Source organism: Bidens hawaiensis, unplaced genomic scaffold, assembly GCF_021521415.1.
Source record: "Bidens hawaiensis isolate Kalapana, Puna unplaced genomic scaffold, B.hawaiensis_p1.1 tig00001206_1, whole genome shotgun sequence".
Taxonomy (NCBI): domain Eukaryota; kingdom Viridiplantae; phylum Streptophyta; class Magnoliopsida; order Asterales; family Asteraceae; genus Bidens; species Bidens hawaiensis.
Window position 1 is genome coordinate 29,352 of NW_027491069.1, and position 13,054 is coordinate 42,405.

At 39.2% G+C, this 13,054-nt stretch overlaps 1 protein-coding gene across 1 annotated transcript; it reads right to left on the bottom strand.

Moving 5' to 3' along the window:
• Positions 1-286: 286 nt before the first annotated feature.
• On the bottom strand, positions 287-4,945 carry LOC143563555 (abscisic acid 8'-hydroxylase 2-like). The gene is made up of 8 exons (XM_077051072.1): positions 4,625-4,945; positions 3,459-3,780; positions 2,774-2,923; positions 2,356-2,610; positions 1,797-1,886; positions 1,407-1,592; positions 489-607; positions 287-383 (listed from the first exon to the last, which is right to left on the bottom strand). Exons 1-8 carry the CDS (start codon positions 4,879-4,881, stop codon positions 287-289), a joined length of 1,476 nt encoding a protein of 491 aa, XP_076907187.1. The 5' UTR covers positions 4,882-4,945.
• Between the last annotated feature and the right edge of the window lie 8,109 nt (positions 4,946-13,054).

A 13,054-nucleotide genomic window follows, 5' to 3' on the forward strand; every position in this document is an offset into this window, starting at 1 on the left:
TAATGTTATAGCAAATTACAAGTGGCATTAACATTGGCCGTACCATAGTGACCACAAAGAAACATCCCACATCAATGGTTTCTGCATATTTCCTTTATTCTTAGTAATTACACTTCTTGAACAAGAGAAATGTAGAGAGTGTTTGTTCACAAAGACTTGCCATGGTAAGAAAGAAAGGGAAACATGCGCACTTGGAGAGCTCGGTACATCATTAAAAACTTTAAGATATATAACAGAATCCACTTTTGACGCCCAAAAACAACAGCTTAATCTTCTAACATTGCTATTACTTATTATTAGCAGAATAAACTTTGATGGGTAGCCCGTCTCGGGGTACTGGAAATGGCCCGTATTGTACCCCCTCTTCTCCTATCACTTCCCATCTGTCCATAAAATAATATAACATTTCAAATGGTGGCATATAATATGATCAACTTGGAATATAATCTCTTATGCAACTATTTGAGTGTTTAAACTTGATCGCTAACCTAAAAGTGGTGGTGAGATGATGAAGCAAGACAAGCATCTCGAGCTTTGCAAGTTCGCTTCCAGGACATGAGTGGGCACCATTCCCGAATGGCATGTATGTGTTTGGCCGAGGCGCAACCTACACGTATATAAACATCAAATATGCGTCACAGCAGCACGTACGCATTAAAAAGTATTCATCAAGTTTCAAATTCGGATTCAGAGCATATGTAACAGAGAATATATAGCTAGATAAGAGACACATTTGTCGGTTTTCAAATGTTGGTGTGGGGATGTTATGTGCGTAATGTAGGAAGATGCACTTGCATGGAGTTCATTAACACCTACACTACCAAACAAATCCACTAGGTCACGTGATGACTTCCATCTGATTTCATCTATGATACTGATACAAACATTGTAGAGCGTAATCCATCATCGAGTTCTTAAACAAATTTATAATTAGATTATATTAGTAGAAATAATAAACTTTTAACTAATTATCATTTTATGCAATTGACTTTCTTAATCGAGCTCAATGGCACGACATCCCTTTCCCATTTTTGGCATTAATTCGGAGATGATCCAAAGTTAATTAGTAGACGTCTACTTAAACCAAAACCAGCTACACAAATTAAGAAAAAAATACAGAAAAAGCCTAAACGCACGCACACAAAAGTATGCAAGTGTGTTACACGAGACCTAAAAGAAATTGATAAATATACTTCTTTTCTTTTGAGTTCTTTGTATTATCTTTTTGTATATCTACATTGCGGGTTATTAATGCATTATAAATGGTGAAAAGAGGGCATGACAACGTATTTACGTGTATACTCGATAAAGCACGCACATAGTTATACCATTCGACACGAAAGCAGTTCATTCAACGATTCACTCGAAACATTTTTAGATATAGATTTTATGCAACAACTAATCACCTCGAATCTTGAAGGGTCAAATTTGTGGGGGTGAGGGAAGAAGTGAGAAGAGTAATGGATGCTTCTGAAGAGTGGAAGGACCTTCCAGCCCTTCGGTATCAAATAGCCTTCCATTTCTACGTCTTCTACTGCTTCTCTGTATGTAAACGATAGTATACTGGCTGCCCTCAACGTCTCTTGAATTACCTGCCAAAAACAGTTTTATTATTTGAAAATATATCATATTAAATAAGTAAAGACGTATGTGACTAGTAAACAAGATATATATTCGTGGTTCATGAAACAATTTGTTTTCTAACCATTAGTTTCTTTCAAAAATAGAAATAAATATAATTTAAAAGTTGTTTTTATATATTTAATTAGACATTGAAAGGTCTATATATTTTCTACCTGAGTAGATAATGGCATGCGTCTCGTATCATCCCACGTAATTCTACGTTTGGCTTCAAGTCTTGTGCACCGTATTTCTTCTTGTTCTCTCTGAACATTAATTATTTGTTAATTTGTATTAAAATAGAGAGAGAAGTGATTTCTTTTTAGAAGTGTGCAAAGTACTTCTGAACCAGTGATCAAGTTTTTTAAATAATTAAGATTAAAAAGATTGTAAGGTTGTAAATAATAATAATAATAATAGTTAATTGACCGAAATAGGTAAAAACAGAAAAACTTCTATTGATAACTTTTTTTTCCCATTAAATCTAGACGTTATCTTCTTTAATTTTAATAGTATTGCTATAGATTTTTATTTTTAAAAGACGTTTTTTATGTCGATAATTATCAATACAATGCTGTAAAATTATATGCATATTTTGTGTAATTATATACATGTGGTTGTGAACATAAATATACAACGGTATGTGTGATACAAGCGCATGCTTTGCGCAGAAACACAACTTCACATAGTAGCCAACATACATGAATGTGTATGTATTTGTAATGAAAAGATTACCCAGACAGCATGGAAGAGATGAGGATTGTCATGCAGATATTTGAGGAGCCATGTTAGAACACTTGCAGTTGTATCATGAGCTGCAAATATTACTCCTATTACGTTATCAGCTATCTGTGATTCATTCAGTTTCATCTTCACCTTTCCATATTCTACTTCATTGGACAACAATGCTCCTAACAATCCTTCACCTCCACCGATCGGCTTTCTCTTCTCTATCACCCTCCTTAATTTCTGGTTTAGAGCCTTTCTAGCCTGAAAATTCAGTTCATCGTGATCCATGATCAGGTTACACAAACTTTTTTTTTTCTTATGGAAGAGATGAGGTTTGTGTTTCGGTCCAAGACTAACATTAAATGTTTGATTTCCTCTCGCTCAAGTACTAGCAAAATATATAAGTTTGGGTTAATTGTTATACCTTCATTGCTTTGTTGAATGGGGTGCCAGGAAGATTCAAAGGCATTGAGTTGTACCCTTTTTCCAGACATAGGTACAGATCCCTTATTCCTTCAATCTCCAACTCTAACTTGTCCCCAAAAACCGATAACATTGCCACTTCAAAAGCGTACTATAAAACACCAAACAATGCCAGATTAGAAACCTATGTACTGCTACAAATGTTTATCCGCTTGGTTTCAAGTTATTTGGTTAGGATTTAAGGTTTCACAAAATCTAATTCTGTTCCAATTGAATGACAAATAATAATTAGTTGATTTAGCTAAACTCAATAACCATTTTTGCCCAACCTTATTTAAACCAGATCAATTTAATAACTAATAATGACAAAAACATAAAAATGATACAAGTAAAAAGAACTTATTCGGTCTATTTGGTCAAAAAAGTAACTGAGGCGAATTCGAATTTGACTATTCGGTTAGAGTGTTGGATTTGTTCATAACTGTACTAGATATTCGAATATAGAGCACATTTATATTTAACTCCAATAAAAATGTGTTGTATAGAACAAATAGAATATGAAAGAAATGTTCTATATATGTAACATAAATTACATAATGAATGAGTGCTTGTTGTTGTTGTTATTATTATTATTCATTTTTCTTATTTAGACATAAGAGAAAATATATAAGACCAAATCAACATACCTTTTTCATCTCATGTAAAGTGTTGATGGTGTTACTATGTTCCCAAGTGAGAAGAAGCCGGAGCACAATGTCTTCGATCTGGGAAACGGAACCCTTGATCGCGGACGGAAGAAAGGAAGACTGGATAAGTTTCTTGAGATGGGAATGGTAGGGACCTTGGTGAAAGAAAACGGCTTCAGGGCCTATCATCTTCTCCTTGCTTGGAGGATATGTTGGTTTGAACATATGTGATTTACTCACCAACACGATCTTTGCTAATTTAGGGCTTGATATCATCACACAAGGGCATCCTAATATGTGCGTCTTAAATATTTCCCCATACCTACAATTGCGTAGAAACTATATATCAGTCACACTGCAAAGTAAAAAAAAGAAAAGCGTATAGAGATATTTATTAGTAGCTCAACAATAATTTGTTATATAAATTGCAGTTAAAAAGCTTGTAAGGACTTTCGCATTCGTATGGATTGAGGTACGTAGCTCCTTGATTAATTCATTATTAGTGAATAAATGAGTATGGAGGTGGAAATTTACTATGAGATGGTTCTCGTTGGCATTTACCGACATATTTTTGACGCATTATGACAAAAAAAAAATAACAAAAAATTGGAAAAGATATAATTAAGTAATCTGTTAGCATTACCAATGCAATAAAATCGAGAGATGAATAAACTATTTTTATGCTAGTAAAATGGGGAAGCATGAACGTCATATTTTAGCATATTTGTTTCACATATTATTTTTGCTATCTAATTAAGCATTTGTTCTCACGGAAGTTAGAGCACTTCCAACGCCTGGTCCCTTGGAGGTCCGTAACTTTCTAACTCCAATGTGACGGGGAGTAGGTTTGTGTGGGTGACGTTTCTAACTGCAAAGCTGCAACAGATCAAGTTTGTGGCCCACCACTATCAAATCTCTCTCACACATATATACATATATATAATATATTATTTTACTAATTTTGAATGGGGTTTATAAAAATTTGGTGACGTAGGTTTTTTTTTAAGGAAGTTTGGTTATGTGGCGGTTTGTGTAGGATATCTGTTCTTATACTTATGGTTAGAAAAGCAAAGACAATTATGGAGTCAAAATTGACATCTTAAGCGGTCGTGAATTTGCGATATATATATTATATTAGAGTGAAAGTGTGGATGAAATAAGCAGACCTTTTTCCTCGGTTGGAGAAGAAGGAGTTTGGGTTTTCAGTGTAGAGCTTGAGAGTTTCACCTATGTAAGGCCAACCCATTGAACCTGGCGGTAGCCTAAGTTTAACCGGTGGTACTGTGGCATGGTGGCTGCTCCTCTGTTTGAGATCATATGCAACTATCAACAAAATAAGAAACAACACAAGGGAAATAGCAAGTGGTGGTGGATTGTGAGATATTGAAGGCAGCACTACGACGGAGGTAGGTGGAGAAAGCATGGTGGTTGGAGGGAGGTTTAACAAGGATTTGGAAGCTAGTTTGATGAAGTTGGAGGATGGTATAATAGCATTATAAATAGAGAAGATTGAGGACATGGGTATCAAAGGTTTTTTTTTTAAGTATTTAATACTATACATATTTTTTAATCTATTTAATTAATTGTTTTTGTCTTTTATCTTTTTTCCTGTGGTATTAAATTTTGTACAAAAATGTATATATCATTTTGAGTTTTTTAATCTTCTTGTGTTAAGGTATTAATGCTTTGATGAACTCTATAAAAAGAAATGTGAAAGTTAATTAAGTTAAGTGTTTTTCCAGTACCCTTCAAGGTTTATTTATCGTAATTCTATCTTGTTTGTAATGTGTATATTCTTTCATTAACAATCTTTCAACTGTCGTTGGTATGAGAAATGCACAGGATATGAATGGAAATTAATAAAGAGAAAATAAAAAAATTGATTTTAAGTAAACATTTTGTGTGCATATTGCGTAGACGTGAAAGAATTGATGGCAAATATTTGTTGGCCATTGGATTTTATAGGAAAGAGGTTTAAGAAATCCACAATCCAACTGGCCTAGATGGTGACTGGGGATTTTAACATTGAAGATATTCTTAGAAGTAGTTGTTTATTTTGTTACTTGTAGGTGCCAACCAACGTGGACCAGCTATAGATTATGACAACCTTCATGCACAAGCAAGAGACCTTCAAAAAAGTATCCAAGAACGAGAGAGAGGATTGTGTCGACTTTGAAGCTTACGTTAATTAATACTCTTCATAAATTTGTGAGGGTTCATAAAACTATCGAGCAACAAGCTGCACTGCTACCCTTTTTTGAATTGCAAAACCCAACTTTTAAAAATTGTATTTGCTAATCTTTGAGTCATAACATTACTATGCATGACCCGCTGAACACGGGTAAGTAACTCTACAGCTTCAAGCGCGAGGAAACCAAAAGTGTCAAAAGCAAAAGAAATAAATACATGTTGGTTGTCAAGACACGCCTTCTCATATCTTGTCACCTTACCTGAAGCAGCTTGACCGACCGTGAAACCACTACTCCCTAAGTCCCAAGAGGCGAAACTTCAATTAAATTCACACATAAATGTTTTCCTCACATCTATCCAAACACCAAAATGTCAGCCGGTTGAAGAGATGGTCTACCCTCCAACGGGTCAGTCAGGAAATTCACAGGTGCTTCTTTCTTAACAGAAATTTCGGCCCGCCTGAATATATCAAAGAGTGCATCCCTAACTAGATCGTGCCGGTAATTGAACCCTGGGAGCTCTTTACAATGCACTGATGCTCCCCATATGAGTCTAAACACACCTTACGACAAACAAGACATATCTCATTAACCGGGAATTGAGGAATCATAAGTCGATACTTAAGGATAGTATGATAATCCATTGGAGATATATGCTGGCCTAACCCATCTATAGGGATAGTAAGAAGAAAATCTTGAGCATGTGGTGCTCGTAGACACTCAAAAATGGCTTGTTGTCTGCTTGTCATGTCAAAGTGTGACTCCATATCGTGAACGATTTTACTAAAAAGAGCACTCGTCAATGCATGTTGGGCTTTAGAGGGGGCGGTCTCTTTGTTAGTGAAACTGCTAAAATCGATGTTTGGAATCATATCAAGAAGACAAGCCAAAGCACAAGAATAATCAGAATCTATCCCACATATACCACTGTCTTGGAAAATATGATCCTAAACCACCCACGATTGGGCTCTCAAGGCTACAAACGCATAAGAGGAAGCCTCTACTGCCGAATATAGCCCCAAACCCCCATTCTTATTGGGTAAGGAAGCAAGTCGCCATTAGAGGTCTCCAAAGAAAGGACCTCCACAAACTACAATGTCCTCGATCGCCTCACGCAATCCCTTGTCAAAAAACGTCGCTGCCTCCATCATGTGTGCAGGTTGGCATGTTCTCAAACCGAAGAAAAGTTTAGCAATACCCATACATGATCGAAGCAAAAGTAACTCACTCTGTGGGTCACCAAGTTTTGGGAGAAGACGCATCAAATAAACAACATTAGTAGCTCTCTTCTTTGCCAACCCCCTAATAAACCCGGTGTCTTTACTAACAACTCTCCCAAGAAGCTACACCCCTAACAATGGTCTCCCGATATCAGCAGGGAATAAACCGTCACAAGACTTCGTACCATTACAAGAATGCCAAAATAACTCAGTTTTCTTAATATTCAGTTCAAGACCCAAAGTTGGACCCGTCACCTTAATGGTATCCAACACTTTAGCCACCTCCATTGAATCTCCAATGACCGTCCCATCATCAAGATACCAAGCATGAAGAAAAAGCTTGCAATTGTCTCGAATCTGATGTACAAGGGGGTGTAAAACAAGGGAAAAAAGAAGTGGTCTCAATGGGTCTCCTTGTTGAACCCCCGTGTTGGACCAAATATGATCATCACCAAGATATATTCTTGATGGCTGCCTATATAAAAATTCCATCCACAAGGAAATAGAAGGGCATATGATCTCTACCTCATGAAGTAATACTGATCTATCCACCATATTAAATGCATTAGAAAAATCAACTGTAAGCATTGCAAGAGACCCATCAGTGTGGCTCTCACTTAATACCTTGTTGGCGCTATGTAATATGGCCTCCGCACCACCCGACACATCAACTCCAAACTGGAAATCATTAAGGTATTTGGTCATTTCTTTGTTAATACCTTTCATAGAAACCTTAGAAACCAAACGCCTCCATATTGTACCCACTGCAATAGGTCGAATCCCGTTGTCAGGTTTTAAAAGCGGTGTAAAAGGAGCAGACGCGACAAAGTCTGCCAAAGTAAACAGACATCTCCCTCCTAACCATAAATTAACCACTGCAATGATAGCGCATATAAGGTCAGTGACTATAGACGACCCCTTCTCCACAAAAAGCATCCAAAATATGTTGCGTCCTCAATACGTCTCTCCTAACCATCATACATCCCTTACATGCTAATTTTTGGTCTTTAAATATAATGTGATTAATTTTATGAAGCACCAAAATATACCTTCCTCACACCAACTAAAATGTAGTAACCTCTCACTAACTGTGGAGTTTCTTTCTAGTCAAATGTCAATGCACCAAAATGCATTGGCAACGTTTGAGGCATAACATTCTTTGTATAACTCAATATCTCTCATGTGAACAAAACAAAATTATATGAGACTTACTTGAGGCGTCACAATCCGGCTTCTTTGAAATTCATCATTCTCAAAGAATCCAAAATCTTAGACTACTATAAGAATGTGATTAATGATCTCATATATATATATATATATATATGGGATGGTTCAGAAGAGAAGTGATATTAGTGCGAGAAGTACGAGAAATAAATCTGGATTATTGATCATAGGTAATCAATGATGTAAAATAACCATGGCAATCTTGTAATTAATAATGGGAATAAAGTACCAGGTTTTTAATTAAAAGGATAGCGTGTTCTTTTTGTGTAGCTTATTAAATTTAGACACATATCATTAGATTTATTTCCCTCCATAAGCCTTATTTTTCTCTCAGAAATCAATTATCACAATCTTCCTACCTAAAATTCTGATCACACAATTTATTCGTTTGGAAGTTGCCTCATTACATTGATTTAAGAATCAAAAATCTCAATAGTTTTTCATCATGTTTTTGTGTTAAACTACCTGGGATTTCATACTAGCCTTTTGTCTCTGGAGTTATATCGACATCAAGGTTACTTAATTTCTTTGTGATTTTTTGATTGAAACTTTCTGAGCATCATCGACATCATACTATATATACCTACATTCATGTCTTTTCTTTTTCTTTTTTTTTTTTCATAATTTGATTCTAAAAGTCTAATTTGGGAAAAAAAATAGGGCTTCTTTACATCTATCCGTTTTTTTGGTGTTTTTTACGGGGAAACATTATTAGCCATATTTGTAGATGTGTTCTTTTATTTGGTGTCGTAAGTGTTATTGATAATGAGAACTATTTATTTATTGTGTAGGATGTTGTTACAAGCCAAACAGAAGAACTCAACCCAAAAGACTAGTATGATAGGTGAGGGAACCCATTTGGCTTATAAACCCCACATCAGTTGCCCATACAACCGATATGGGATAAGTCCCATACCTTGCAATGATTTTAGTCCATAACAGATGTACATGCGATTTACCATTAATGTAGGTATTAATCATGTGTTTAGTTCTATTTGCTTTGACAATTTACTATTTTACATCATATATTAGTTGTCATTTGTGTAGGCTATAATATTTTGTGCAGATATTGTGGTTGAAGAGGTAGGTCCCAGCAGAGCCCAGTTGGACCCGCAAGACTCACCTTAAACAGGGAAGTCTGCGCAGAGACCAACTGGATCCGCAGAACCAACCATGCTCAGAGACGTGACGTCCTTACGCGCAGTACGCAAGCTGGTCCCGCAGGAAATGCCTCCCAATGGTGAAGGACTCCGCCTGTACCCGCAGCCTCGGATACAAGCCATTAGGGAAGGCCACCCGCGCAGCATGGCTACACGCACAAGGCACTTAGCTCTCGATCATTCAGTGTCACCTGAAGGAATGAGCCAAGCCGGGAGCAATCCCGCACAGAGGCGGGAGGGGGAATACTCCCGCCCAAATAAGCCAGTCCGTATACTGAAGGATCTTTTACTGTACCTGACGAGGTATGGGCGAAAGATCTGATCAGAGATACGACAGCTCACTGATACAGTATGGCGAGCAGCATGCTCCTATACTGTATCACTATTAGCCGCTGCCTACTCACCAACTACTGTCATACCACGTGCATAGCCGGCAGTTGGTGGAAAGGGAATAGTACACAGCAGGCCTGGTCACTATCAGCCGCTGCCTACCCACCAACTACCAGCAGGGCACGTGCGTAGGCTACTGTTGATGAACAGGAACACTATAGCAGCCGGCCATACCTCCTTGGAAACCTACCTTCGGCTATAAATACCCCAAATTGTATGATCATCTCAACATTTACATTATCACATTATCATCATAATATACCTGATATCTGCTCTAGCAATCTCTTAATATACTTTTATATTTAAAGAGCAATCTAGTCTGATTCTCACGTCGGAGGGTGGTCACAAGGAGGAACCCCCCCCCCCCCCTTCTCAGTGACGAGCTCACGGTGTCTGTTTTGCAGGTTATCAGAAGAACCATCCTCTAAGGGTCTAACCCCTCGTGGGAAACATCTATCTAACCCCCAGGTTACCAGTAATCTGCCCGGGGTCCGGTTAGTGTTTCTTCATTGGCGCCATCCGTGCATAAAGCTAGAACTACAATTTTCTCCAGTTTTTTCAAACTTTTACAAAGATGGTTAGAGAAATTCCGGTAACCACAACCCCAGCTACTAGGGGGAATACCGGCAACACAGTTTTTACGAACACTACCCCGGCTACCGAAGCCGGGGCAAGTGAAGTAAATTTTACGAACACTACCCCACTTACCAAAGCTGGGGCAAGTGCAGTAAATGATCGCCTACTGGGATCCACCGATACCCAGTTTGAGAAACGAAGACTCCCCCGCCAGACTCTCGATGAAGTTAAGGCATGGGCGGAGGCACGACAAAAGGAATTCCAGGCTGAGTTGGACGAACGCTTGCGTTCCGTGCAACAGGCCGACGAATTCGAGTACTGGGAGGATGACTCGGAGGAATCCGACTCCGACGCGAACCCTCGCCATAGGGCAAAAGGGAAGCGTAAGGAAACGGAATCCCAACCGAAAAGGCATTTTGGACAAGCCTTCAAACCAAAAAGCACAGGTGGAAGTCCACGAGACTTCTCCAAAACGTTCAGACCAAACGTTGCAAATGCAGGAATGTCCAAGTTTGCAAGGGACATTGCGGAAGCAATCGCCCCAAAGAGTGCCAAACAAATGCCTAACATAGGCACATATGACGGTTTATCTGATCCAGACGATCATTTGAACAGGTTCATAGCGTGGGCAACCGTCAGCAATTGGACGGAACCCACGTGGTGCTACATGTTCCAAATGACGCTTGTTGGGGCTGCTAGAGCTTGGTTTGATCGTCTACCGGTCAACCACATCTACGACTGGGCAGACTTCCAACAGAAGTTTAGCCAACACTTCAGCCAGCAACGGAAGTATACCGAGGAGCAATGGACAATCCTCAAATGCTTACGAGAGGAAGATGAATCTCTGCCAAACTTCATCACTCGCTTCAACTCAAAGAAGCTAAGTTTGGGCAATATCAGCGAAGATCTTGTTCGCGCTGCCTTCATCCAGGGCGCACATGACCCAGAGCTCATCCGCACCCTAACGGGTAAAGATGGCATGCCATCCACATGGGATGGCATCATGACAGCAGCAAAACGCTATGCGGAAACAGAGAAGCAACTGGGTAGAGATCTCCCACAGAGCACACACCTCTACACTCAGAAGACGAGAGAAGACAACGTCCTCACCGCCAGACTAAATAAAAAGCGAAAGCTAGGCATTTGGTAGTCAAGGGTAAACTTTGACACCTCATCCGGCTTGCAACATCGAATGGGCGGAAGGGATAATGTATAGTCGCACCGGAACTCCAGATGGACGCCACTCACCAAAAGCGTCACTGAGATATTCGCCACTGAAGAGCTCCCATGGCCAAAGCCTCCAATAATCCGACATCGTCACGATGCTGATCGGAGCAAATACTGTGACTTCCACAAGACAAAAGGCCACAACACTGAAGAATGCATAGACGTAAAGGACATGGTCGAAGCATTTGTCAGAGATGGGACGCTCGCGCACCTCGTGGCACAATAAAGGCTGAGCAGGCGGGTGCGTATAGAACCTCAGCTGGGGAAGACACGAATCAATTCCAGCTTCAGAATCGAGACTACATGCTGCGTAAAGAACGAGATCCCGAACCAGGTGCGTATCGGCTCGATGGCACTCCCATCCCAACATGGAAGGGAGCTCATTTACACAGTCTGCATGTAAATCAATTCCAATTTGTAAAGAAAAGGCCAAGAGCCACTTCTAATGGAAATGATTCTCTTTAAGAACATCGAAGCTGATGATTTTACATTCATACTTTTCTGAACACTAATATGCCGGTTTTCACCGCATAATTACGTGAAGTCATTGCATGGGAAGGCGGTCCTACCCGCACGAACCCAATAACGTGACAAACCTTCACGCAGGTCAGTTTGGGAAAAAGTTCAGCACCCAAAAATGAAAGTGCCGGTCTATCCGCATGAATCATTAAAGGAAACTGAATAATAACCTATCAACAACCGCGCGTCGAACGGTTAAACTATGCAACACTGGTGACGGCGTTCACATTACGTGAAGTCGTTGCGTGGGAAGGCGGTCCTACCCGCACGAACCCAATAACTTGACAAACCTTCACGCAGGTCAGTTGAAGGGGAAGAGTTCAATTATCCTATTAAATGAAAGTGCCAGTCTATCCGCATGAATCATGAAAGGAAACCGAACACTAACCTATCGACAACCGCGCGTCGAACGGTTCAAAACAAAATTCTTAAAGGATAAGGAAAACCTACACGCAGGTCAGATAAGGGTAAAGTTTTGCCATCCTACTAAGTGCAAGTGACGGTTCTACCCGCACAATCACGAAAGAGGAAGCAAGACTTCCTGTTATCAACCACGTTCAAAGGTTAACTTATCCTCAAAAGGTGAGAAAAACCTACACGCAGGTCAGATAAGGGTAAAGTTTTGCCATCCTACTAAGTGCAAGTGACGGTTCTACCCGCACAATCACGAAAGAGGAAGCAAGACTTCCTATTATCAACCACGTTCAAAGGTTAACTTATCTTAATGCCTTAGAAATTTCGAAAAGGAAAACCTACACGCAGGTCAGATGAAGGTTAAAGTTTAGCCATCCTACCAAGTGCAAGTGACGGTTCTACCCGCACAATCACGAAGGAGGAAGCGAAACTTTAACACATTGTCAACCACGTTCAAAGGTTCTTATTCTAAACACTTGGAAAATTGCTAATTTAAACTAAGTATGCAAGTCATAAGTTTATAAAGCAAGGAACCCAAAGAAGGAAATAACAATCTTATACGCAAAAAGATTAATATTTCAAGAATATATTACAAGAATGGCCGGGTAACTACCCGCCTAAGAGAATAAAACTATACAAGTCTTAGCAATGGGAAGGGATCTTAAGGATCAAGCTTC

Coding starts and splice junctions, on each gene's coding strand:
- LOC143563555 (XM_077051072.1), bottom strand. CDS start 4,881: ATGCTTTCTCCACCTACCTCCGTCGTAGTGCTGCCTTCAATATCTCAC. Junction 3,781..4,624: donor TTCTCCAACCGAGGAAAAAG/GTCTGCTTATTT, acceptor ACGCAATTGTAG/GTATGGGGAAATATTTAAGA. Junction 1,593..1,796: donor GCATGCCATTATCTACTCAG/GTAGAAAATATA, acceptor TGTTTTTGGCAG/GTAATTCAAGAGACGTTGAG.